We start from the raw sequence: 27,945 nt of genomic DNA on the forward strand, positions 1-27,945 counted from the left end.
AAACGGTGGATCACAACAGCAGCCCGCCAAAGATCTCCACCTCAGGGTTCCCTTCGAGAAGCTGGCCCCTCCATTCGTGGGTCCATTCCCCATCACCAAGATCATCGGTCCTGCAGCAGTTCGCCTTCGCTTGTCTCGGACTCTCCGGGACCTTCAACGTAAGCCAGATCAAACCGGTCAAGGAGAGCTCCATGGTCCCAGCCGCCACGCATTCACCACCTCTGGCAGTGCTAGATGGCAGTCCAGTGTACAAGATCTTGTCCTGGGTTTTTGCCTTGTTATTTTGAAAATGTACTACTGCCTGTTTTATTTTGAAAAATAATTCTCCTCTCATTTCAGGTCACTTGCCCTTCCTCATGTGTCACCGGTCTGAGTGGCTGTATCCCAAAGTCAAGTCTTTGGCATCAGCACTCTTCCACTCATTAGTGGAAATTGAAGATGCTTTCAGGTTGGATCTCCACAATTTAACAAGTAAAAATCCAAGTGGATTAAACCTGAATATTTCACTGATCCTGGCTGAATTTGACCACTACTTATTTTCATAAAAGCAGCGGAGCATGTGCTTTTTTAAATTTTATTTTAAAGTACAGTACAATTACAGTTATTTATAAATAATAATAACAGATAATAGCAGACTTTCGGTCTGTTAACACAATAAACAAATGTATAATTTTCTGAATGGCATAGCAGCGTATAAACTTTGCGCATAGTACATCATCATGTGATGCATATATACCAATTAACAATGAATATCTTTAGTGACGGCATCAAATAACTGGCAATGTATCAAGATGAATTTTATTATCTTTTAGCAAAATATAAAAAAGTATATATTTAAATTAATATCGCGCCGCCGGCGTTGCTGTTTCTTCACTCGCCATTTTTAAATCTCCCAGTAGACTGATGTGCGCAAAGCATTACGGGTACCCAGGGCACACGGAGGACACACACATGCATCCTTGTAATTTGGGCAAAGAAGGACTCTGTCCTCTGGAGGATCCTGGACATTGGGACAGTCCTTCGATAAATGTCGATGACGTAGTATCCTTCAGATTCAGCCGTTTGAGGATCCTTCCTTGACTTTGGGAGACAGTCTTCCCTGATTCCTGATTGTGTCCACCTGTTCCCCATTACCCTGATGTGTTTAATAGTCTGCGTCTCCCTTTGTCTTGTGCTAGAGTGTCTTGTTTGTTTCATGAACCCCAACCACAGTCCACGTATAGCCCTTGTCTTGCTTTTTGCTCTAGTCCCATTACGAGTGATTTTTTGTTTGTACCTTTTCATTAGTTTAGCGTTGCTGTTTAGTTTTATAGCCCTTGATAGCCTCATTTGGAGTGATTTTTGTTTCTAGGATACATTTTCATAGAGTCTTGTTGAGCCTCTGGTTTTTAGGAGTGCATGTTATTTTGTTCATTGTTTTTGTTCACAGTGTAGTTTTTACCTCCCTTTGGAGTGTTTTGAGTTTTCAAGTCATGGCCTTTTGTTTCCCTCCTTTTTTTTGGAGCGATTTTTTGTTGAGTTATTTTTTCCTAGTCTTAGCTTTTTCTTCCCTCCCTTTTTGGAGTTTCTATGTTTCCTTTAGTAGTCTTTCTTCCATTTTGGTTTTTGCCTTTTCCTTTGTTCTCCGAGATAACTTTCATAGCCTGTTTGTTTATCACTCTGTCAGTGGCTGAAGAACTAAATAAAGTCTGTCTGATCTGTGGTTCCTCTGCGTCTGAGTCCTGTTTGAGTCCAGGTCTGAAAAAAAAGAAAGTTTGACAATATATATATATATATATATATATATATATATATATATATATATATATATATATATATTGTTAAACTTTCTTTTTTTTTAATTAATATTAAAATAACTTGCTCACCCTCTAACCAGCTAATGATGTCATATAACAATAATGCACAAATTGTCCAAAAACTCTCATGTTTGCACAAAATGCACATTGAAATATTACACATTAATTCACTGTGTCTGCATCATTATTGTTTTTTATTGTTGTTTTTATTGTTTCATCCTTTAATACATATTCAAATACTTCTATTCTGGGCTACATGTCTGAAAGAGAAATTCCACTGTTTCGTTGTTACTACGGCAATAAAGAAGCTTGAACTTGAACTTATAATATTAATAAGAAAAATAATATACATATTTAGCACATGGTCGGGTACTTTTGATTACTACTTTTGGGATTAAGTAATTCAATATTTTTTTTACATTATATACTGAAGTAAAGGATCTGTGTACTTCTGAACAGTTTTTAAGAATATTATGGCAAAAAATAATAATTCTATTCAAGCATTAATTCAAATGCTGAATAATATGGTGATCATTGAGGGTTCAAGATGAATCTTTTAAGGTAATTTATTCCCACAGATACATCATGAACTCAATATAATTTCACTATAGGATACCACAGAGACACTACACCCCACTGAGCCAGATTACAGAGATGTTATGGAGCAGTATAATGCCATCAAGTCAGTAATTGACTCATAAAGTTACTACACTAAAAAAAATTGGAGTGACATTTACTCAAAAAAAAAAAAGCTATAGGCAAGTTTTTCCACACAGAAAGTGTTTGTAATCTTTACCCAGGTTGTTTCTAAGTAATAGAACCACTTATTTTTTTAATGAAAATATACAAGTAAATTGCAGATTCACTGATGTCTCTCAATTACATTTTTCTTGGAAATATCAACTAATTAGGCCAATTAACTGGTTTAGTGAATATTACTTGGAACAAATGATTCAATTTACATACAATACTGTGGACACATAATAATGAACAATCACTAAATAATGCACTACATGAAAAACTGCTATTTTAAAGTAAAAGCACTGAATTCGCATTTCTTTGTAGAATTTATATAGATTATTGAAATAATAATTACAGGGCCAAAAAATCTCTTTTTTTTCAGTGTATAAAATCTTAATATCATGAGATGATTATTTTAATAGTTCATTTTCATACCTGGCAGTGAATTTGTTTCAAAGGTAAAACATCTAACACTCCAGAAACAGAATTACTACTTCTGGGATGAAGTAATTAAATATGTTTTTTTTTACATTATGTACTGAAGTAAAGGACCTGTGTACTTCTGAGCAGTTTTTCTCTCTCAGCTTTCATCTTTAACCCTCTGGGGTCTATGATGGTGCCGTCCTGATCAGATCATGTGGCGTTTAACAGAAAAACTAGGTTACATGGAGCGCTGCTATCAACTTCACTCCAAAGTACAGACTTGAAACTTTCTCCCAGTTTTTGTTTGACATTCCTATGTCATGTAAAACCAAAGATATGATGTTTGAATTTGATAGTACAGAAATATTTGAGTGTTGGTGTAGCTCTCTGTGTAATTTCGCATATAGTTTGTTTTGAAGCCTATAAATATACATCTTTTATGGGACTTTTTTGTATATAGATTTATTGTATATAAATTTTTACCTTTTTATATGTTAATTTTTATATCCTATGTTTACTTTTTCAAGTTCCAAAACAGTCCATTGAGAATTTTCGTGGTTTTTATTGTAGTGAATAGTATAATTTTATAAACTCGGATTTCATGATTTTTGGGCTCAATATGTTGATAAAGTAGGTAAAAGTGATAAAATGATTGTCAAAAATATTAAAAAACGGCCAAAATAGGCTCAGACCCCAGAGGGTTAAAGAAAAAGCACTGAATTCATATTTCTTTGTAGAATTTATGATTTTGATGATTGAAATAATAATTACACGGCCAAAAAATATGTTTTTTTTTCAGTGTATAAAATCGTACTATCATGAGATGATTATTTTAATAGTTCATTTTCATACCTGGCAGTGAATTTGTTTCAAAGGTAAAAGATCTAACACTCCAGAAACAGGATTACTACTTTTGGGATGAAGTAATTAATCCTTAGAAGTCTAAGCATTCACATTACTTAACCCTTTGGAGTTAACCAACCTCGCCTACAGTTGAAACCAGAAGTTTACATACACTATATAAAAAGACACATATGCTTTTTTTTCTCACTGTCTGACATGAAATCAGACAATCACTTTTCCTGTTTTAGGTCCGTTAGGATTACCAAAATTATTTGTATTTGCTAAATTCCAGAATAATGACAGAAGGATTTTTTAGACAATTTTTTATTACTTTCTTCAAAGTCAGAAGTTTACATACACTAACATTATTATGCCTTGAAACAATTTGGGAAAGCCCAGATGATGCTGTCATATCTTTGGAAGCTTCTGATAGGTTCATTGACAACATTTGAGTTAATTCGAGACACACCTGTGAATGTATTTTAAGGCACACCTGAAACACACTGCTTCTTTGTGTAACATCATGGGAAAGTCAAAAGAAATCAACCAAGATATCAGGAAGAGAATTGTGGACTTGCACAAGTCTGGTTCATCCTTGGGTGCAATTTCCAGATGCCTGAAGGTGCCACATTCATCTGTTCAAATAATTATACCCAAGTATAAACACCATGGGAATGTCCAGCCATCATACCGCTCAGGAAGGAGACGGATTCTGTGTCATAACATAAAACAGCCAGATAACAGTTTGCAAATGCACACAGGGACAAAGACCTTAATTTTTGGACAAAACTGTTATCTGGCTGTTTTATGTTTCTTTTGGAGTAATGGCTTCTTCCTGGCGGAGTGGCCTTTCAGTCCATGTCGCTACAGTACTCGTTTCACTGTGGATAATGACACACTTTTACCAGCTTCAGCCAGCATCTTCACAAGGTCTTTTGCTTTTGTTCTTGGGTTGATATGCACATTTTGGACCAAAGCATGTTCATCTCTGGGACACAGAGTCCGTCTCCTTCCTGAGCGGTATGATGGCTGGACATTCCCATGGTGTTTATACTTGGGTATAATTATTTGAACAGATGAATGTTGCACCTTCAGGCATCTGGAAATTGCACCCAAGGATGAACCAGACTTGTGCAAGTCCACAATTCTCTTCCTGATATCTTGATTGATTTCTTTTGACTTTCCCATGATGTTACACAAAGAAGCAGTGTGTTTCAGGTGTGCCTTAAAATACATCCACAGGTGTGTCTCGAATTAACTCAAATGTTGTCAATAAACCTATCAGAAGCTTCCAACGACATGCCAGCATCATCTGGGCTTTCCCAAATAGTTTCAAGGCATAATAATGTTAGTGTATGTAAACTTCTGACTTTGAAGAAAGTAATACAATTTTTAAAAATAATTAAAATAAAATAATTTTGGTAATCCTAACGGACCTAAAACAGGAAAAGTGATTGTCTGATTTCATGTCAAACAGTGAGAAAAAAAGCATGTGTCTTTTTATATAGTGTATGTAAACTTCTGGTTTCAACTGTATATAACCTGATTATTTTTTTTCATTTTGACTTACTGGATCAACATTTTGAACACAAAAAAACACAAAAAAATGACAAAAAACACATAAAACACATAAAATGTAAAAAAACAAACCAAAAACACACACAAAAACACACACAAAATTACAAAAAACACACTCAAAACACACCAAAAACATGATAAAAATACAAAAAACACGAAAAAACACAAAGAAATTACAAAAAAAACACATAAAAACAAAGAAATCATAAAATAAAAAAAAATTAAAAAAATAGTTAACACAAAAGATTGCATTACAAATGCTAAATGCACAAAGCTAAATTAGAAAAAACTCTGGAAAAAAAAGTAAAATCATGTTAATACACTTCAAGGTTTTTTAAAAAATGTTTTACCTTTGCTAAAAAAGGGTTGATGCATTAAATTGGACATGGAAACTTGTGGAAAAGCCAAAACTTTAGAGAAAACTGACAGCAGGGCTCCATGCTGCTTCGTTTTTACGTCGTGACGTCATGAAGAAGTCGTATTCCGGACTCCAGAGGGTTAAATATGTTTTTTCTTCCACATTATGTACTGAAGTAAAGGATCGGTGTACTTCTGAGCATTTTTTTTTCTCTCAGCTTTCATCTTTAAACATTTCTTGCAGTGTGGCGCCGCCTGTGGTCCAGGTTTTCCAGCCAACCCGTCTCTCTCTCTCTCTCTCTCTCTCTCTCTCTCTCTCTCTCACACACACACACACACACTGACACACACTCCCTCTCTCAGCCCTGTGAGAAGCAGCAGCAGCAGCCTCTCCTCAGAGATGGGCAGCTGGTAGAAGTGTAGCAGCCTCGTCGCTCCTCCGGTGGATGTTGGATGTACCATGAGGTCTCCGCGGCTCTGGGCGGCTCTGTGCCTCCTCCTCACCGCCTCCTGCCGGCTCTGCGCGGCCGCCCGACACGGTAAGACCCGTCAGCTGTGATCTGACACATGCACTTCCCTGTTATTGAATCCGCTGCATCCAGTAAATCACGACTTCCCCGTCGACAGCTCCCTGTTGCAGTGTTCCTATAGTAACTCAGCAGCCAGTTTGGAGTTACCTCATGACACTTTTTATTTCTTTATATAAAACACAACGTTCCTTTAGATATTTTGTTTGCATTTCTTTGAAAATGTTGCAGGATTTGTGGAAAATATTGCCTTTAAGTTGCTGTATGAGGCTTTGTTTGTGCAGCAAACATAGATATTAATATGAATCTAAGCTGCAGGACTTTATCTTATATTTATATGTGTATTTGCTGCTCTGTTCTGTTTACACCGGAGCTGGTTTGCGTCAATGACCGTGGGTCAGCTCGGATGTGTCTGGTCAATGTGCAACGACGACAACAAACACAAGCAAACAGCAGGAGAGAGAGAGAGAGAGAGAGAGAGAGAGAGAGAGAGAGAGAGAGAGAGAGAGAGAGAGAGAGAAAGACAGAGAGAGAGAGAGAGACAGAGAGAGAGAGAGATGATGATGATGATGATGATACAATAACAGATATCCAGTAATAATAGAAAGTTATCTATGTGCTGCAGCTGCTACTCATTTTAAAAGGCTATAATACAAACATCACAGCAAATGTTTTATTAGTCATTTCAACAAAATTATATTATTGAATGAAATTCACAATAATACCTCTATCAGAAGATTATATGGAATATAAAGTGTCATTAGACGTGAGGTGGAAGAAGTATTCAGATTACTTTACTGCAGTAAATGTAATAATACCACACTGGGTAACACTTTACAATAATCATCTAAGTTATGTTTATAGATGATTAATAAACCAAATATTAACCATTTACAAAGTAATACAATTAGGCGTAGATATTTAATCTTTATAGATGTTTTACAACCATTTTCTTAAAGCTATATAAATAATTTGAAAATCATTAACAAATGCTTAAAATAGTGTTTAAAATGTTATGAGTGCAACTATAAACCATTATTAAAATGTCCATTGATAAACATTATTACATAGAATTGAATTGTTTGTTAATGGTAAAGTAACTATTAACTTGCATTAATAAACTATCCATTTGGCATTTATAAATTATGATTTAACATTAATAAACTATCTATTTACCATTTAAAAATGATGGTTATTGTAAAATGTTACCCCACACTGTAAAATGAAATTATGCATTCAAAACCTAACTAGTGAGTAACTTTTATATCAAAATGTACTTAAAGTATCAAAAGTAATCATTATGCAGATTTTTTTTGAACATACATTCCAAATATTGGATTGGATTATTGGATTATTATTATTGACAAAGTAACCAAAGCTGTCGGCTTAATGTATTGGAATAAAAAGTAAAATGATTTACTGGTAAAATATAGTATAGCAGTAATTAATAAGTAGACTTGAGTAAATGTACTTAGTTACATGTCACCATTGCCTTAGAATAATCATAATTATATTCAGATGATAAGAATATTATGACGAAAACAACAATTATTCTATTTAAGACATGTAATGTCATTGAAGTAAGATGAATGATTCAAGATGAATCTTTTAAGGTAATTTATTTCCACAAATACATCAGGAGATTATGAGAGGATATTTGAGATTTGGTGTGGGGCCCCTAATCTGACTCTTCGGGCCCCTGAATCCATTGAGATGTTATGGAGCAGAAAGATGCCATCAAGTCAGTAATTGACTCATAAAGTCACTATAAAATGTTAATATCATGAGATGATTATTTTAATAGTTCAGGTTCATAACTGGCAGTGCATTTCAAAGGTAAAAGATCTAACACTCCAGTAACAGCGATGAATTATTAACTGTCTGTTGAAACATCCTGTCTGCAGTATGTTGTCCTGCAGTTAATTAAATGAAACAGAACGAAGTCGATAAATAACGTTGGACGAAAACACTGTGAAGGGTTTGTGTTACAGGGCAGTTAGATTCATAGAAAAAATATTTTTGTTTGAATGATAACAGCTATAAATCCCTGAGGGAATATAACAGCTACATAATAGGATGCTACAGTTATGAGTCATAACTGGCCTCTCAGCTCCATCTGCTCGCATTTATAACAATGGCTTCTTGTGGACTTGATGCTCAGGCTGAGTGTTTCAGCACCACGGACAGCAACCAGCCTGAGTGTTTCAGCACCACAGACAGCAACCAGACTGAGTGTTTCAGAACCACGGACAGTCTGAGTGTTTCAAAACTAGACAGTCTGTGTGTTTCAGCACCACGGACAGCAACTAATCTGAGTGTTCCAGCACCGCAGACAGTCTGAGTGTATCAGAACCACAGACAGTCTGTGTGTTTCAGAACCACAGACAGTTTAAGTGTTTCAGCACCACAGACAGCAACCAGTCTGAGTGTTTCAGCACCACAGACAGCAACCAGACTGAGTGTTTCAGCACCACGGACAGTCTGAGTGTTTCAGCACCACAGACAGCAACCAGTCTGAGTGTTTCAGCACCACGGACAGTCTGAGTGTTTCAGCACCACGGACAGCAACCAGTCTGAGTGTTTCAGCACCACGGACAGCAACCAGTCTGAGTGTTTCAGCACCACAGTCAGCAACCAGTCTGAGTGTTTCAGCACCACAGACAGCAACCAGTCTGAGTGTTTCAGCACCACGGACAGTCTGAACCATGGACAGTAACCACCCAGAGAGCCCTACAGACAAACAACAGAGCATATTAAATCCTTTTATCCAACCTGTTGAATGTAAAAGCTGTAAATATCGTTAGAAAAATGATGATCTATTTCCTCTTTGATAGTGGATTTTTTTGACAATTTATAACATCTAATGGTATCATAAAACAGGGACTCGTAGTGTTGGACTGTGGAGTTTATTTCCACAGAGATTTAACAGTATTAGAATTCATAGTGATGCTGTGAAGCATTACAGCCTCCTTCATATTATAATTATTATTAAGTACTTTTTACAGTTTACAGAAAAGGTTGGTCTGAATAGATTCAATAAAGACTTCAGTAGAGACTAAATAGTGCCTTTAAAATTCTTAAATATTCTTCATGTTATTACTGTACTTTATAGAGACATGTTATAAATGAGGAAAGAAATGTCACATTACCTACACTGTAAATAGAAAGAAAAGAAGAAGAAAAAATTTATGTTCCAGAAATTTCCAGCATTCAAGGTTTTTCCTTTTATTACAAATATTGGTAACACTTTACAATAACCATCATTTATACATATAGTTTATTAATGTTTAATCATCATTTATAAACCGTATATAGGCCATTTAGAATGGTAAATAGATAATTTATTAATGTTTAACTAACTAAATAATTTATAAATGACAAATAGATGGTATATTAATGTAATAGTTAATAGTTTATAGATAGTTTTAGTTGCACTCATTTTAACATTTTAACACCATATTAAGTATGTTAATGATTTTGAAATGATTCATACACCTTTAAAAAATTGGTTGAAAACATTTAAAGGTTAAATATGTAAAGTACTTTGTAAATGTGTAGTAATTGGTCTATACACCATCTATAAACATCACTTAGTTGGTTATTGTAAAGTGTTACCCAAGTATTAAAATGGTAGTTGAAATCTGTAAATGAACATGATTAACAGTATTATACGATTGCTTAATGGTCTTGAATGTTAAATTACAGTGAATTCTATGTAAATATCAATAGTAGCATATTACTGAATTGAAAATTAAGGCAACTTACTGTTTAATGTTGTTGCCAGACATTTTACCATTTTAAAACAATATAGATGTGAAGTGAAAATGGAAAATACATATAACAATACAATAATAAAAATTACAAGCTAAGCATAACACTATGAGCTCTTTTCACGAATTTCTGCATAAAATGAAAACATAAAATGAGGATACTTGTTTCTTGCAATGGTGCACAGTGCACTTTACATGAATCAGTTAATTAGAGACTACAATGACTGTAATAGGTAAGAACAATGATGTGACTACATAGTTCAGGATTATAGAAAAACGTCTAGAGAACAAGACTATAGTGGCAAACTAAACTCCTGCTCTGGAAATCAAGAAAAATACACTGTAAAAAAACCTCTTGTTTTTACGGTAAAAAAACGGCCGCTGTTCTGCCATATAATCGACAAGAAAATACTTTATAAAGGCTGCATAAATTAATGATTTTACCATTAATTTCCCCTCGGGGATGAATAATGTAATTTTGATTTGATTTGATTATGCTAGAGTTGGTTGGCCCCCAACCGAAGGGTTGGTGGTTCGATCCCTGACCGTCGCAGCCTACATGTCGAAGTATCCTTGAGCAAGATACTGAACCCCAAATTGCGCTGATGCTGTGTTCATTGGTGTGTCAATGAATTCCCAATGGTGGCAGGTTAAACACAGACAAAACGTAGCAGTAACTAAAAAAAGCGCACAAATCTACAATAAATAAAAATGTTTATATTCACAAATAGTGATGAAATTAACGATATTTACGATATAAGTAGTGTATTAAAGGGTCAAAGTTATGAGACCAAACCGCTAAACATCCTTTTTTTATATCTATATCACGTTATATATAACTTTATTGACACGTTGCCGTGGATACGCATTGTTCTTCTTCTCTCCTGATCATGGCTCGCCTTGTTAGTGACCTGTCAATCAAAGGTAGCCACCAAATCATACGATTCTTTATCCTCTATTTTCTTCTAAATGGGGCCATTATTAGAACTATTAACATCAAATTGTCTTGAAGAAGATTTTTTACTAGCAATTGAGACCATAGTGTTGTCCTAAAAAATTTCTGAGGTAATAAATCAAGTGAGAAGTTTTCTCATTTTGCATTGAAATGAATGGACAGAAATGTTTTTGCAGCCAAACCTAATGCCCCCAGCTGGAATTTTGGTAGAATGCAGTTTAAGGCACTTCCTGGTTTGCCTCCTTGCTCAGACCCGGAGGTTGCCGCTTGTGTAAAACTGGATAAAAAGTCAGTTTTTGAAGCTTCTGACATACAAACACTAACAGATTACTCTGAATTTGTTGGAAACATTTGGGACTATGTAGCAATATAACCTCAACTAATATGTAACGTAGATTTTTCATTTTGAGATTCCTGGTTCATTCCTGGTTTGCCTCCTTGCTCAGACCTGGAGGTTGCCGCCTGTTCTCAAGTGGAAAAAGGCTGTTTTGGTGATGTGTTTGATATGTTGGTTGAAGGAGAAGGAGAGTGAACCCAGAACTGAACCTTGGGGAACCCCTATTCTCAAACAAGAGTTTAAACCCAAGCTAAGAGAGCATTGTGCTCCAGTTTATCTCATGGCCAACATGTCTGCTTATTTGGTCTGAGATGCTTGGAGGTTGCCGCCTGGGTAAAACACATAAATATATAGTCGTACATAATTTTACTGTAGTGCATTTGTTGGATACTTTTTTTCAGCAGCGGATGAATCCAGATTGTGTATGTTACCTTTTGGTTGAAAAATGTAAAATATCACTTGACTTGTCCTTTAAATGGTGCAGTCAGAGTGATGAATGTGAGTCTGTTTAAAGGTTAACTGAGCTGCGGAGGGTTGTAACCTCACTGTCTCTGCTGTCACTCAGCTGCTGCTTTTATTCATTCCACCTTAAATATATTGAGAGGACAAGCTCACAGCAGCACCATTATGAGAATGACACTGGATTCTATCTGGCAGGAAGTTAATGGACCATAAAAGCAAAGGCACAGAGACACTGATGATGATGGTGATGACTGGAGGCTGGAGTTCACTTTCTGAGTCAGACTGATTTTATTAATTTAAACAAATATTAGACCAGGTCTGCCCTTTTTATAAACAAAGGGAAAGAAAAACTGCCAATGCAATGTTTATTTGTTATCTTCAGAACTGCTTTTAAATGCCAAATCTATTCCCTGTTTCACCAGCCGCTGAGTAAGGAAATGAGTCATGCTGCTAACCTTAAAGATACAGCTCGAGTTATTTATATAGAGAGTTAATAAACGGTTGTTGTCAGGCCTGAAAGACTAAACAGGTCTGTTAGGAAGCGGGATTCAAACAGTGAAATTTATTTATAGTGCTGCCCAAAAAATATATACAAAAAAAATAATGAGTTGGCTCTACCATTTGCACAGGGGTAATTCACAGAAAACAAAGCAAACACAAGAATTTACAATGTGGACATTAAACGCCATCACACCGGACACGGATTGACAGGAACTCCCTGATTCGCCTTACAGCCTCTAGTCGTGTTTACAGAGCTCTTGCAAACTTGTGTGTCAGGCCGGGCTCAAGTCAGGACTCAGATACAGAGCAGGTGAACTTAAAAGTTTCTTCATTCAAAGAATGCAGCAGGGTAAGTCCTCACAGAGTGAAAGAAAAGGGCTATGAAACACCTGACTCTGAGTAAAAACTAAACAAAGAAAAGTCGTTCTAAAGGAGGAAAAACACTGAATCTATCTACACTACAAACTAAATATAAAAATCCTAATCTAAGGGGGAAAAACTAACTAAACACTCAAGGGGAAAACTATTAAATAACACCTACAAACTAAAAGCGCTCCAAAGGGGGTGAACAAAAGCTGGTAGGAAAAATAAAAGATTCTACTAAAAAACTATGAAAAACTGGATCAGGACTAAAGGGGGAAATAAAATAAAGAACACAAAGTCACTCCAAAAGGAGGAAAAACAAAACGTCTGACTCAAAAAACTATAAAACTAAGAACTGCGCTCAACTAATAAATTACAAAGAAAAATCACTCTTTTGCGAAGAAACCAAAAAGACGAAAACAGAAGCTGTGGCAAGAAGGAGATAAGTGGCTGGTATGGTGACGGGTCAGACACACTGGACCAAGACAAGGAAACACAGACTATTGGAACACATGGAGGGAAGGGAGCACCAGGTGAACACAGACTATTGGAACACATGGAGGGAAGGGAGCACCAGGTGAACACAGACTATTGGAACACATGGAGGGAAGGGAGCACCAGGTGAACACAATCAGTAATTAGGGGAGACAATTAGACAGATGACACACGGGGAAGGACAAGTGACCTGAAACGAGAGGAGAGTTACTAGTTCAAAATAAAACAGGAAATAACAAGACCAGAACACAAAATAAAACACCACCTCATCGTGGTGTGACATTTTGTAGATTGTAGATTAGGTTAATAAACAATTTATTAGGCTACAGATTCCCTAGCTCGTCAAAACTGCTGGTTAGCATGTTGGAGATCGTCTAAAGCTAACGGTAGTGACATTCAAGTCATGTGACCATTTCTTTTTACTTCTGTCGGCTGCATTAATGCTTTAAACTTCATAAAAGTATTAATTTGTGAAGATTATCCTGCTTAACAAAAGCATCGTAAACATCAGAAACGGGATGCCACAGAGCTTATTTTCTCCAATGATCCAAAATCCAATGCATATCCATATAGTTCAGATTTAAACACATAAGACTTTTTAAAAAATCTGTATCAAAACAATTAATTGATAATTATTTTATTCCTGAATGTTGACTGTTAGAGAAACTCAGTTTGATTAAGTCAGGTTTATTTACAGAGTTCCCACATTACTATGTTGTGAAGAAACATAATGCCACTATGTTGTTTATACAAAAACAAAAACCCTCCAAGGACTCAGTTATAATCCTTTGCTTTTATTGCGTTTATGTTTTTCTCTTTTGTGTGATGCCGCCTTTATGTGATTTACAATGAAACAAACCTTCAAACTGTCTCCTTTTAGTAAGGAAAACATAATGAAGCTTTTATTCTGCTCAGACAGAGCCACACCTTCTCAGATGGTGGCTCACCACAGCTCCATTTCTCTCTCTCATTAGTTTCATCAGAATAAAGATATTTGTGAGAAAAACATAGAGGAGCGTCCCCCTGAGGAGCGAAATGACCGGCTGCTAACAACCGAATCTGATTCATGTTTTTTTCTGCTCAAATTGAATCAAACAGGGGAGCTTATTGCTGAGTCTGTTTCTATGACTCCCTGGATTAAAAAAAGCTTTTTCCCTGCTGCTGCTGCTTTGTCAACTTTCCTGCCAAAATCTCCCACTTAGTGAGTCTGTTTGGTTTCTTTAAGGAGGCTTTAAGTCTTATTTTCTGTATAACAAGTGGAATAATCTGCAGGAAGAATATTTCTCCTTGTTTCCTTTCTCTGTGTTGTTTCCAGATCATTCTTAAGATTTTTTTCATCTTCTTTTCATTGACGGCAGTAAAATGCATCACACACATGAATACCAGACTAAAAAGTGAAAGTCTTTAGTAAATCTATGAGTTTTACTGGAGTCACAGTGCTCCCGTCATCTCCATGGTTAAGTTTAAGGTAGTAATCTGCTCTGTTCCATATCAGTCTTTTCCTAGTCTTGGTTTGGATCATATCAAACATGTGTGATATTATCTCAAGTCTCAGTGACGTAACACAATCACCAACCAATAGATGAGCAGGGAAAGGTCCCCGGTTCCAGACCGGCCAGTAAAACCACTTCCACAGGAAAAAGGAACATCACAATAATGCCTCAATAAAAATATAGTGATGTCATATATTTAGATGTTTCTTAGTAAAGAGAACAGTAAGGAGACCCAGTTAAAATGTATAAATAAATGTATACATAAATAAATAATAAAAAATCGATGATTAATGTTTGTGTTAATGTTTAATTTCTAAATGATCCTTTCCTTTATTCTTCCTTATATCTATTTTTACTGTAAAATAGTCAACATTTCATGTGATAAAAACAGAAACCCCCTTTTCAGCTTTGTGAGGGGCATTTTGTGGCATCTTTTCTTTTAGTTGTTTTTTTTTTCAACACAAACCACTGAGTCACACACTATAGCAGCTGGAGCCAAAAGCTGCTTCTCCTCCATTTAGTAAGATTTCACTAAGAGCATGATGAGGAAAAAAAATGCTAAAAGAATCTAGTTGTAGTCTTGTAAATAGTGACCCTGCAAGATTGACAGTCTGTCTAAAATCTCCGTGTGAGACTAAAAACTCTCAACACTTGTCTTTAGATGTGAGCTGATAGTTTTCCCGGGAGTCTTTTCCAAATCTTTTCAAATTCTTCTGATGTATAGGTAGCATAATGCTGTGTTCACACTACCATCTTGGGCTTCTGCGTCACATTTTGGTTCCATGTTGCAGCACACAGAAGCTACTCCCACCTCATCAGCACAGCTCCACTCACCTGAGCACCCAGCTGCCTCAGATCACCTCTGTATATAAGCCCCTGCCACTCATGCCTGTCTTTCCAGCGTTTTTTTTTGGATTTCCTGTTGCCGGCCCTGCCTGTCTCTGACTCTCCTGCCTTGTTGATTCCCCAGTAAACGCCTCAGACTTCTGACCCCCACCACAAGTTTTGCCTTTGTTTCTCCTGGTTTCTGTATGCCTGTTCCTGTGGCTGTGTGGCATTTCCCTGCCTCTGTGTACTTCTGTGTCTGCGTTCCAATGTACCTGGCTCTGTTCTCCTCTTCTGGGTTTGTCCCAGTCCTCCCCAAACCCACAGAGACATTCACCTGCTTCATTGTTTTGAACTTTACTGACACGTAGTATCTGTTGCTGAGTTCCTTGCTGCTGCCAACATTAAAAGTTATTATCAAGAGTCTGGACCAAGGTTATTATAGTTAATGAAAACGAAAACTAGAATTGAAAAAAAAATTTTGTTAACTGAAATAAAAATAAAAACAAGAGTTTTTTTTTTTTTTTAAATAACTAACTGAAACTGTATTGTGAGGTTGAAAAACGAACTAACTAAAATTACAGTGAAAATGTCCTTTGTTTTCATCTTTGTCAACTTTTTTCATACCTTTTTGGTTGATATGAAATCTATTTCATCTATCTGGTTTTATGACTTAATAAACTTATTAGGGCTGAGATGGATCAGACAAAGAAAATAAAGGTAACATTTATTGTGTATTGAATCTGGCACCCAACAAATACCCCATTACAAAAAAAACTAAAACTAACACTAAAACTAATAAAAACTAAACTAAAACTAAGCATTTTCCAAAAAATAAAAACTAATTAAAACTAGCAAACTCACTGTAAAAACTAATTAAAACTAACTGAATTTGAAAACAAAAATTCACAACGAAATTAAACCTTGGTCTGGACCTCTTCATGAACACTCAATCAGCAACAAAAAAGGATTTACTAGTGTTCAAAAAGCTCAAAGACTTCTCTGGAGGTCAGAGGTCAAAGGCAAAATAGTTAATTATAATAATAATAATAACTAGGCCTGCAAGCAGGACTGAACGGGACCGAGCAGAGTGGAGCCGTCGGAGGAGGCCAAGTCAGGCGCGGTGCTCAGGGCTCAGTCCCTATGCGTCCCAAATGGCGTGTCTGTGTAAAACATGTTACTTCCTGTAGCCAGCGGGGGACGCTATGACTGTGTGTCAATAATGACATGTGGGTGTGGTCAGGGCTGGACCCTCATCAGGTGTGGGAAATTTGGGACATATTGGACAATGTATGGTCAAGTTATAGAGTCTGGTGTATTATGGCGAGATGCCATATTTTGCCGCACCCACATATTCGAAGGTCAGTAAAGGTGTTGATAAGTTTTGTTCCCAAAGTACAAAGCCCTTGTGATACTGACCAAGTTTGAAGTCCATGGGATGAAATCTGTCGGAGGAGTTCGTTAAAGTATGCGAGGTGGAAATGGGAAAAAACTATGAATTGTGCGATATTCAAACCAAGATGGCAGACTTCCAGTTGGGTTTGAGGTATGGGTCCAAGAGGCTTTTTGTGTGTCTCCACATGATGTGTACCAAATTTCGTGTCTCTACGTGAAGCCTACTGCTAGGGCTAAGTATAAAACATGTGACTACCTGTGGCCAGCGGGTGGCGCTCTGACTGAGTGTCAATATTGATATGTGGGTGTGTTCAGGGCTGGACCCTCATCACGTAGGAGAAATTTAGGACAGATTGGACAATGTATGGTCAAGTTATACGGTCTCGTGTGTTGTGGCGAGACGGCATAATTTGCCGCCATGCCACGCCCACATAGTGTGACGGTCAGTAAAGCTTTTGATAGCTTTTGATCCCAAAGACCTTGTGATGGTACTGACCAACTTTAAAGTCAATCAGGTTAAATCTGTAGGAGGAGTTCATTAAAATATGAAATGTGGTAATTTAATGAAAGGGGGCGTGGATATAGCATAAGGGATATATATCATATATCATAATATGATTTAGAAGTGTTAAGGGCTGTACTCTGATGAAGCATGAGAATTTTGGAGCAGATCGGACAAAGAATGGAGAAGCTATAATGATCTGTAAATGTATAATGATCATGTCAATATTGACATGTGGGTGTGTTCAGAGGTGGACCCTCATTACGTGTAAGAATTTTGGGCCAGATGAGACAATGTATGGTGAAGTTATACAGTCCCGTGTTTCATGGCGAGACGCCATCTTTTGCCGCCATGTCACGTGTGGCGGTGAGTAAAGGTCTTGATAAGTTTTGTTCCTGAAGGCCTTGGGATTGCACTGAGCAAGGTGAAGTTAATGGGATTAAATCTGTAGGAGGAGTTTGTTAAAGTATGCAACGTGGTCATTTTGTAAAAGGGGACGTGGATAAAGCATAAGGGGCGGGGCTTTATGAAATATTGTTATGTAGAAGTGTTACGGGCTGGACTCTGATGAAACATGAGAAGTTTGGAGCAGATGGGACAAAGAATGGGAAAGTTATAAGGATCTCGTGTTTTATGGCGAGACCATAGACTGTATATAAATAATGGACGTAGTCACCGTGACGTCACCCATTGGTTTGTGGACTGCCCGTTGGAAGCCTCGAGTTCAGCATTATACTCGTCGCCAGCTTGCGTTGCCATCTTGTTTCCGATACGCGGAGCAGACCATAATTGGACTGTGCCGGAGCGCGAGGGATCTGACGACACTGAATACACGCCTCTCTACAACGGCACCCGGTGAGAGAAGCTGCTGCTAATTCATGTTAGCATTAATTGGAGCATTAACTGGGATGTTAGTTTTGGCTCGCAAAAAAACACAAACAAAATGTATCTTTCTTACCTCAGAAAACTGAGCAGTGACTCCTTGGAGTGTCTGTTAGTCCAACCAAACATTGAACAAGACATTTTTACTGAACAAAACGTTCAAATAAACTGTCATTAAGTGAAAATACAGTGTGAAAGGGTCAAAGTTATGAGACCAAATCGGTAAACGTCCTCTTTTCTATCTATATAACTTTATATATAACTTTATTGACACGTTGCCGTGGATACGCATTGCTCTGCTTCTCTCCTGGTGACGGCTCGCCTTGTCAGTGACCTGTAGCCATGCCCCAAATCATACGATTCTTTATATTCTATTTTCTTCTAAATGGGGCCATTATTAGAACTATTGACATCAAATTGTCTTGAAGAAGATTTTTTACTAGCGATTGAGACTATATTGTTGTCCTGAAAAAAAATTCTGAGGTAATAAATCAAGTGAGAAGTTTTCAAATTTTGCACTGAAATGAATGGGCAGATTTTTTTTGCAGCCAAACTTAGCACCCCCTACTGTAATTTTTTCGGTGAATTGCAGGCTTAATGCACTTCCTGGTTGGCCTCCATGCTCAGGCACGGAGATTGCCGCCTGGGCGAGACGCCATATTTTGCCGCCATGCCACGCCCACATAGTGTCACATGCGGTAAAGCTTTCAATAACTTTTGATCCCAAAGGCCTTGTGATGGTACTGACAAAGTTTGAAGTCAATCGGGTGAAATCTGTAGGAGAAGTTCGTTAAAGTATGTGATGTGGAAATGGCAAAAAACAGCAGGAAATGCCATTTTTGATCCAAGATGGCCGACTTCCTGTACGTTTTAGGGTATGGGTTCTTGAGACGTTTTGGTGCGTCTTCCTATGATACATGTATGTACCAAATTTCGTGTCTGTACGACACTCCTGTGCGAGGGGCTTAATTTTCTTGACTCTCAAGGGGGCGCTGTTGAGTCATTTTGCCACGCCCATTCCCGGGACCACTAGAATACGTACATTTCAGCGGAGATGTATGTATATTCCAAAAATGAGGAGTTTTTGAATATGATAAAGCCCACAAAAAGGCGATTACTTTTTCTGAAGAAAAATAATATTAATAGACGGACCAATTACAATAGGGTCCTCGCACCATTAGTGCTCGGTCCCTAATAAACGGACCAATTACAACACCCGAATAATCTTTGAGAAGAGAAGGAGTTTGTTAGTGGTGGTAGGCAGTGTTGTTCTCTGTTTTTATTGTTGGTCTGTCCTGCCATGGGTTACAGCACTTTGTGTCAGCTTTGGCTGTTTTAAAGGGCTCTATAAATAAAGTTGATTAAATTTTTTTTTTTTTTTTTTTATTATAAGGAGTTTGTAGTGGAGGTTATGAAGGAGTGTGAGGAGGCGGGCAGCAGAATTCTGGATATATTGGAGTTTCTTGAGCATTTTAGATGATGAACCGTAGAGAAGGCTATTGCAATAAACGAGTCTTAAAGTGATGAAAGTGTGAGTGAGAGTCTCAGCAGCTGAAAAGAATAGGGATGGACGGAGTTGGGCAATGTTTCTGAAGCATAGACTGTATATAAATAATGGATGTAGTGACCGTGACGTCTCCCATTGGTTTGTGGCCCGTTGGAAGCCTCGAGTTCAGCGTTACACTCGTCGTCATCTTGTGTCTCCATCTTGTTTCTGATACGGGGGTTTCAGACCATATCTGGACTGTGGAGGAGGAGAGGGATCTGATCACTGACTACAGCCTCTCTACACCTCAACCTGACTGAGAAAAGCTGCTGCTAATTCATGTTAGCATTAACTGGAGCATTAACTGGGATGTTAGTTTTGGCTAGCAAAAAAACAAAAACAAAATTTATGTTACTGACCTCAGAAAACTGAGCAGCGACTCCTTGGAGTGTCTGTTAGGCCAACCAAACACTGAACAAGACATATTTACTGAACAAAACTTTCAAATAAACTCTCATTAAGTGAAAATACAGTGAAAGGGTCAAAGTTATGAGACCAAACCGCTAAACATCCTTTTTTTATTTCTATATAACGTTATATATAACTTTATTGACACGTTGCCGTGGATACGCATTGTTCTGCTTCTCTCCTGATGACGGCTCACCTTGTTAGTGACCTGTCAATCAAAGGTAGCCACGCCCCAAATCATACGATTCTTTATCCTCTATTTTCTTGTAAATGGGGCCATTATTTGAACTATTTTTTATTAGTGATTGATTTAGTGTTGTCCTAAAAAAAATTCTGAGGTAATAAATCAAGTGAGAAGTTTTAAAATTTTGCATTGAAATGAATGGACAGATTTTTTTTGCAGCCAAACTTAGCGCCCCCTGCTGGAATTTTCAGTAGATTGCAGCTTAAGGCACTTCCTGGTTTGCCTCCTTGCTCAGACCCGGAGGTTGCCGCTTGTGTAAAACTGGATAAAAAGTCAGTTTTTGAAGCTTCTGACATAAAAACACTAACAGATTACTCTGAATTTGTTGGAAACATTTGGGACTATGTAGCAATATAACCTCAACTAAATATATAACGTAGATTTTCATTTTGAGATTCCTGGTTCATTCCTGGTTTGCCTCCTTGCTCAGACCTGGAGGTTGCCGCCTGTTCTCAAGTGGAAAAGGGCTGTTTTGGTGATGTGTTTGATATGTTGGTCGAAGGAGAAGGAGAGTGAACCCAGAACTGAACCTTGGGGAACCCCTTTTCTCAAACAAGAGTTTAAAACCAAGCTAAGAGAGCACTGTGCTCCAGTTTATCTAGTGGCTGACATGTCTGCTTATTTGGTCTGAAATGCTTGTGCTCCTTTAAATTGAGTACATTTTCTGCACTGCATCTGTCAGTCTACTCATTAGTCCCTCAATTACACTGAAATTTCTTCTAATGAGTGGGTAATGCTGTGTGTTACAGGAGGTGAGTGAGCGTGGTGCGACTGGTGACAGTGATGGAGCTCTGCAGGACGACTTTAACAAGATGATGATCTCCTAGAAACAGGAGAGAGGAGGAGGGAGGGATGTGTGGGCGGAGGAGAGAGGACAGAGCAGAGATTAGTCATCATGTGGAGTTTGGACGGAGGGGTGGAGAATCTCTCTTGGTTCTATGTTTAGCCGCCGTTAATGGAGATTCCCTCTCTGATAGCTGCTGCTGTCTGTGTCGTCATGTGGTCCATACTCTGTCTGACATTTTAGAGATTTCAGGTGAAAGAAAATTCTGACAATGACTGGATAGTTCTGCAGCGGAGCTTAACATTTTTCATCCCCGCCCACATTAGTGATGTCACAGTGTCACTTTGACATCACTGCAGTGGCTACAGAAGGGAGAGGTAACAGTATTTAAAGTTTAACTCTATGGAATTTAGTCCATTTTTGAATCCTTTTCATCCTGCCTGTATACACCACTTAAAAAATGTTTAAATGCCATGTTGGTAAATATTTTATTCAGCACAACCTCACTTATATGACCTAATAATAATTTATTTTTTATTCTGACTTACTGGATCAACATTTTGAACCAAAAAGAACCAAAGAAAAACCAACATAAATGTGATCTTGTGATTGTGTGTGATCCGATCATCCAACTCTGATTTTTATTCTAGTGGGACTCTATTTTATTTGTGTCTTATGTGTTTAGTGTAACAATTTTGGTCATTTTGTGTCTTTTGTTGTGTCTTTTTCAGTTATTTTCTGTATTTTTTTTGGTCTTTTTGTGTATTTTTCGGTCGTTTTGTGTCTTTTTTTAGTCATTTTGTTATCTTTTATGTGTCTTTTTGGTAATTTTGTGTCTTTTTTAGTTATTTTATGTGTTTTTTGGGTCATTTTGTGTTTTTGTGTCTTTTTTTGGTCATTTTGTGTCCCTTTTTAGTCATTTTGTGTCGTTTTGTGTCTTTTTAAGTCATTTTGTGTCTTTTTTTTGGTCATTTGTGTCTTTTTTTGGTCATTTTGTGTCTTAAAAAAAATTGATCATAATGCTAAGAATTTGAAATGTTGCAAATGTGAATAAAGGTTGCAAATCTAACATATAAGAGGGTTACATCCAGTTCTATCATTTTATACTAAATATATTTGAGCTTGTCTCCAGTTTTACTTGGTATATCATCATTAAACTGAAACTGGCCTCATGGAGTTTACAGCCAGAACTTTAGAGGTAAATTTACAGTAGGGCTCCACGCTGCTTTGTTTTCTAGTCTGGATGTGAGGAAGAAGTCATGATTTGGAGCTTTTGGAGTCTCCAGAGGGCTAAAAGCTGAAATGACTGGATGAGTGAATGTGTTGTGTTTGTGCAGGATACACAGGATTACATCAATTCTTAATGAAAACACAAAGCAAACAGGCATAAATACAATCTTGTACATTGTGATCACTTAGCAACACAATATTTACATTCTGTGTAGCTCTTCTCTGGGTTTCCCTGACTCATTTCTGTCCATATTTGTTTCCGTTAATACATTTAATTTCATAAGACAGCTGTCACAGAGCTTTTGTGAATTTTAGCAGTCAGAAATATCCAAATCCAAAAGCAGGACAATGTATGTGACAGTAAGTGCAAGCAAAGTATAGTTTAAAATCAGGCAGAGTCCAATCACTCCAATCTTTCAGGAAATCAAATCCAAAAAGCTGCAGGCAGGTAATCAAAGGTAAAAAAAACCCCACAGGGTAATCAGTTCAACTGGGGGAAAAGAAATTGTCGGAAAGCTTGGCAGCAAGAATAAACAAGACAATCTAGCAGAGGGCAAATTAAACTGGACTGGTACAAAAACACTGAGGGCTGATGGGGGAGTGGAGGCTGGGATCTGAAATGACAGGAGAGTTAGTGGAAGCAGGAAGGCATGAAAACCAACTCTGTCAAACCGACTTTGAGGGATTCATGACAGTTTTACAGGGTAAATTAAAAGTTTTCATGAGGTGACATCCAAATCTGTTTCTGCTTTTCTGAAAGAAAAATCTGAAAAGGCATGTTGGAAACTCTTGGTCACATATTCAGTGACATTAAAGGTATAATCTGCCATTTTTTCGCATTGAAATGTCTCAAAATGAAAAATCTATGTTATATATTTTGAGTTAGATGTTGCTACATAGTCCCAAATGTTTCCAACAGATTCAGAGAAATCTGTTAGTGTTTGTATGTCAGAAGCTTCAAAAACTGACTTTTTTACACAGGCGGCAACCTCCGGGTATGAGCAGGGAGACAAACCAGGAGGTGCCTTAAGCTGCATGGAAAATTCCAGCAGGGGGCGCTAGGTTTGTCTGCAAAAGAAAATCTGTCCATTCATTTCAATGCAAAATTTGAAAACTTCTCACTTGATTTCTTAAAACAGAATTTTTTTCAAGAGAAGATACACAGAGCGCCTCTTCGGCCAATCAGCATCTCCGTTTTCTGTGTTCGATTGCTCTGCCTCAACTACCCGGATGTTTGTTGCAGAAAATTTGTATTGAATTTCCGAACTGAATTTGAATTGTGAGAACTGAATGTTCATTTCCAAACTAATAAATTAAATTTCAAATTACAATTCAGGTTCAGTTTTTAAATGCAATGATTCAAACTGAACAAAACAAATTCTTGAATAATTGCATTAAAAACAGAATTTGAATCACATAATTTATGTGATTCAAATTCTGTTTTTAATGCAATTATTCAAGTTAAGCAATTCAAATTCAAATATAAATAATTCAAATTCAGTTTCTGGTGGCACATATTTCAGCCCATAGTTTTCATGTATTTAAAAATTGCTAAAGGTGCTGTGATGGAGTCATTTTTCCTGTTTGTTTCTGTGTGTGCAGGTTGTTTGTTTGAGAAGAAGCTCTGTCCCAGAGATCAGCTGTGTAACGATGGTGAGTTTTTCAGTTTTACTTTTCCATCTCAATCTGTCTTTGTCAGTTTCACACTCTGCACAGCTTTCATCTGCAGCTCAGAGCACACAGAGGAACAGAGTGAAACCAGACACACGCAGAGTTATTATTCCATGACCAGAGAAATCTGTCCTCTGATTGGCCCAGAGGCTCATCAGTGCTGCGCTTTGATGCAGCATTTTAAAACACAGCTCACAAACTCTGAATCTGCTAATAAAAGCTTTGATAGTTGTAAAACAAAAAACAAACAAAAAAAAAAAGTCTGTGTGAGATGCAGCAGCTCTGAGTCAAATGCTGACAAGAAAGGAATATAAACAAGAAAGTCGTTAGTTTGTCGCTACACTGTAAAAAGAAGTCATTTTTTTCCATAAATTGACTGTTATATTTTATAGGAGTTTTTCTTTTATTCTAAGTGAAAATGAAAAAAAAGATGAAACATTTTATTACAAATATAATAAATTATTTAATCGTTTAATGGTCTTAAATGTTAAATTACAGTGTTTTCTAAGTAAGAAAACTTAAGTTCTGCTTCTCGGAAGTTGATGAGTTCTTCAATTAAGGATAATTTTATAATATTAATAATAATAAGAGTTAATCAAAATTTCATACACATATTGCTGAATGTAAAATTAAGGCAATTTTCTGTTCTCTTACAGTAAAACTTTATTTTAATTTAATTAAAAACAATTTTTTACAAATCAGTAAAATTTTAAGTTTCACTATAAGAAAACAGAAAGGTGCCTTGATTTTACATTCATGAATACGATTTTCTTTTTACATTGATAGTAACCTTTTTTTATTTGTTTATTTAATGGAATTCACTATAATTTATGGAAAAATACTGTCCCATTATATTCATTTTTTAACATTAGTATTAAAAGTAATTTACCTATAATGGCATTTGCACTAAATTAGAAAAAAAACAAGAAAAAAAAACTGTAAATAACACAGTAAATTTCTAGAAAATAACCCTTCAACTCAGGTCAGTATTAAATAAAATGGAATAAAAATTAAATGATCATTTTAAACTAAAAGGAAACCACAACTGTTTGATTTGACAGGAGGGACTATATGTTGTGTTATTGTGTTTATTATGTATTTATTTTCCAGAAAGGGCCAGTGTATTAAAAGTAATTTACCTTTGTATGGCATTTGAACTAAATTAGAAAAAAAAAACAAGAAAAAAATGGAAAATAACACAGTTAATTTCTGGAAAATAACCCTTCAACTCGGGTCAGTATTTAATGAAATGGAATAAAAATAAAATGTTAATTTGAAACTAAAAGGAAAGCACAACTGGTTGATTTGTCAGGAGGGAATATTTATTGTGTTATTGTATTTATTATGTATTTATTTTCCAGAAAGGGCCAGTGTATTAAAAGTAATTTTCCTTTGTATGGCATTTGCACTAAATTAGAAAAAAAAATAACACAGTAAATTTTGGAAAATAACCATTTAACTCAGCTCAGTTTTTAATAAAATGGAATAAAAATAAAATGATGATTTGAAACTAAAAGGAAAACACAACTGTTTGATTTGACAGGAGGAACTATATATTGTGTTATTGTATTTATTATGTATTTATTGCACTTTATTTGCACTAAATTAGAAAAAAACAAGAAAAAAACTGTAAAATTACACAGTAAAATTCTGGAAAATAACCCTTTAACTATTATAATCTCTTTTTTACACACTTATGAAGCCAAATTAGAACTCCTCCTCTGGGAGGCTGACGTGGACACTTTCCTCCCCAGTGGGAAGCTGGTATTCACGGTACCTGAACGTAGCGTGGTGAGAATAGTAGATCACACCAATGGTGATGGCTCCCAGCAGTCTCCAGCTGCAGCGTCACGCTTCAGAGATCCGTGACGTGTCTCCTGTCCATCACTGCTGCTGTTATCCTCTGTGGGCTTCCTGTCTCTTTCCTGCCTTTCAAACGTGCTCAGGATGTCGTTACAAGAGCGTGCACGTGCATGAGCGTGCACCTGTGTGTCTCGGCTGAATTATTGATGCTGGTGTGTTTCTGTGGCTGCCTTCCAGGATGTTTTGTTCCCTGTTTTCAGAGACATTTAGGGAACATTAGTGATGTCTCTAAACGTGTAAGTGGTGATACACGTGCAAAGAATAAAGGCATTGAGAGTAACAGGATGATGTCAGACATAATCTGCACTGTAAAAAAAACCTGTTGTTTTTACGGTAATAAATACCTTTAATTATATATATATATATATATATATATATATATATATATATTTTTTTTTTTTTTTTTTTTTTTTTTATACATATATTTACTGTATATTATCCATATTTAAAAAGAGGTAGTTTTCTGTTGGCTTACCATTTTTAATTTTTTTTTTTTTTTTTACAGTAAAAGCAAAATATGGTGATCCATCTGATATTATGCAAGTAGTTTCAGAAGACTCTTGAAGAAATAGAACAATATTTTTCTCTCACAAGTTATAATTTATAATCATGTGCAAAGAATAAAGGCAGTGTCACACATGTCAGACACAGCTTTAAACTCCTTCCACACTGTAAAAAAAACAACTGTTGTTTTTACAGTAAAAAACTGGCAGCTGTGGTTGCCAGAACTTTACCGTAATAAATACGGTGCAACTTTTTCTAATATTACGGTAAAAAGACATTGTCACTGTTGATTTCACGTTTAAGATTGCCATTTTATTCCATTTTTTACTGTATTAAAAAAAAGTTTTTCCATCAAAAGAACCGCTGTTTTGCCATATAATTGACAAGAAAATACTCTAAACTAATACTATAAATGCTGCATAAATTAAAGATTTTACCATTAAATATTACAGTATATTTTTGTTAGAGAAATGGTGTTTAGTATATTTAACAGTTAGAAAAAGTTTTTTACAAAAGATAAATGCAAAAATTACAGTGACGCTTGTATGTATATTACAGTATATTTTTGTTACAAACAAAGTGCCAGAGTATTTTACAGTGTAGTAATGTATTTTTTTAAAAACAGTAAAAATAGTGTTTTAGCTGATATATACATATACAGTGTTTCATTGTTACTGAAATTGAATTAACCCATTTATCCCATTTATTTTGTGTCCTGACACATTTAATCTGTCAAACCTTCAGAATACATTATATTCAAGATTATTATAAATTGTGCTCTAAATATTATGTTTGTCTCTATTAAATCTGGAATATGAGTTAAATCTATTCCGTTCCACGCTGCATTAACAAAACAGCACATTTCGTTTCTTCAACTCTATGGAGTCTTGGGCTATTTTGTCCATTTTTGAATCCTTTCTGTGTCTTTTCTTGTCTTTGTAAGTCATTTTGTGTTTTTTTTTTGGTAATTTCGTGTCTGTTGTTGTGTCTTTTTTGGTCATTTTGTGTCTTTTTGTGTCTTTTTTAGTCATTTTGTGTCTTTTTTAGTCATTTTGTGTCTGTTGTCTTTTTTAGTCATTTTGTGTCTTTTTTGGTCAGTTTGTGTCTTTTTTTGTCATTTTGTGTCTTCTGTGCGGTTTTTTGGTCATTCTGCGTTCTCTTTTTGTGTTTTTTTTAGTCATTTTATGTCTTTTTGTGTCTTTTTTAGTCATTTTGTGTCTTTTTTAAGTCATTTTGTGTCTTTTTTGGTCATTTTGTGTCTTTTCTAGTCCTTTAGTCCAACATAAAATGTGATTTTGAATCTTTTTTTTAACTTTCAAAGCACTATCATTCTCAATAAAGAATTGTAAATGTTGAAAATGTGAACAAACGTTACAAATCTAACATATAAGAGGGTTCCATCCAGTTCTATCATTTTATACTAAATATATTTGAGCTTGTCTCCAGTTTT

The 27,945-nt window shown here is 36.2% G+C and overlaps 1 protein-coding gene across 5 annotated transcripts in view; it reads left to right on the forward strand.

Annotated features, from left to right (window-relative positions):
* Positions 1-6,050: 6,050 nt before the first annotated feature.
* Positions 6,051-27,945, forward strand: part of LOC131962959 (receptor-type tyrosine-protein phosphatase-like N) — a 50,167-nt gene continuing 28,272 nt past the window's right edge. For 3 of the 5 annotated variants that reach the window (XR_009389982.1, XR_009389981.1, XM_059328073.1), the window contains exons 1-2: positions 6,053-6,277; positions 24,060-24,110. Coding sequence is in view for 3 of the 5 variants with exons in the window: in XM_059328073.1 (XP_059184056.1) it covers positions 6,199-6,277; positions 24,060-24,110 (130 nt within the window). In the remaining 2 variants the exon portion in view is untranslated. Of the gene's footprint in view, positions 6,278-24,059; positions 24,111-27,945 lie in introns of all 5 variants that reach the window. The other 2 variants (XM_059328074.1, XM_059328075.1) reach the window with 2 other exon arrangements.

Source organism: Centropristis striata, chromosome 24 (genome assembly GCF_030273125.1).
Source record: "Centropristis striata isolate RG_2023a ecotype Rhode Island chromosome 24, C.striata_1.0, whole genome shotgun sequence".
NCBI lineage: Eukaryota > Metazoa > Chordata > Actinopteri > Perciformes > Serranidae > Centropristis > Centropristis striata.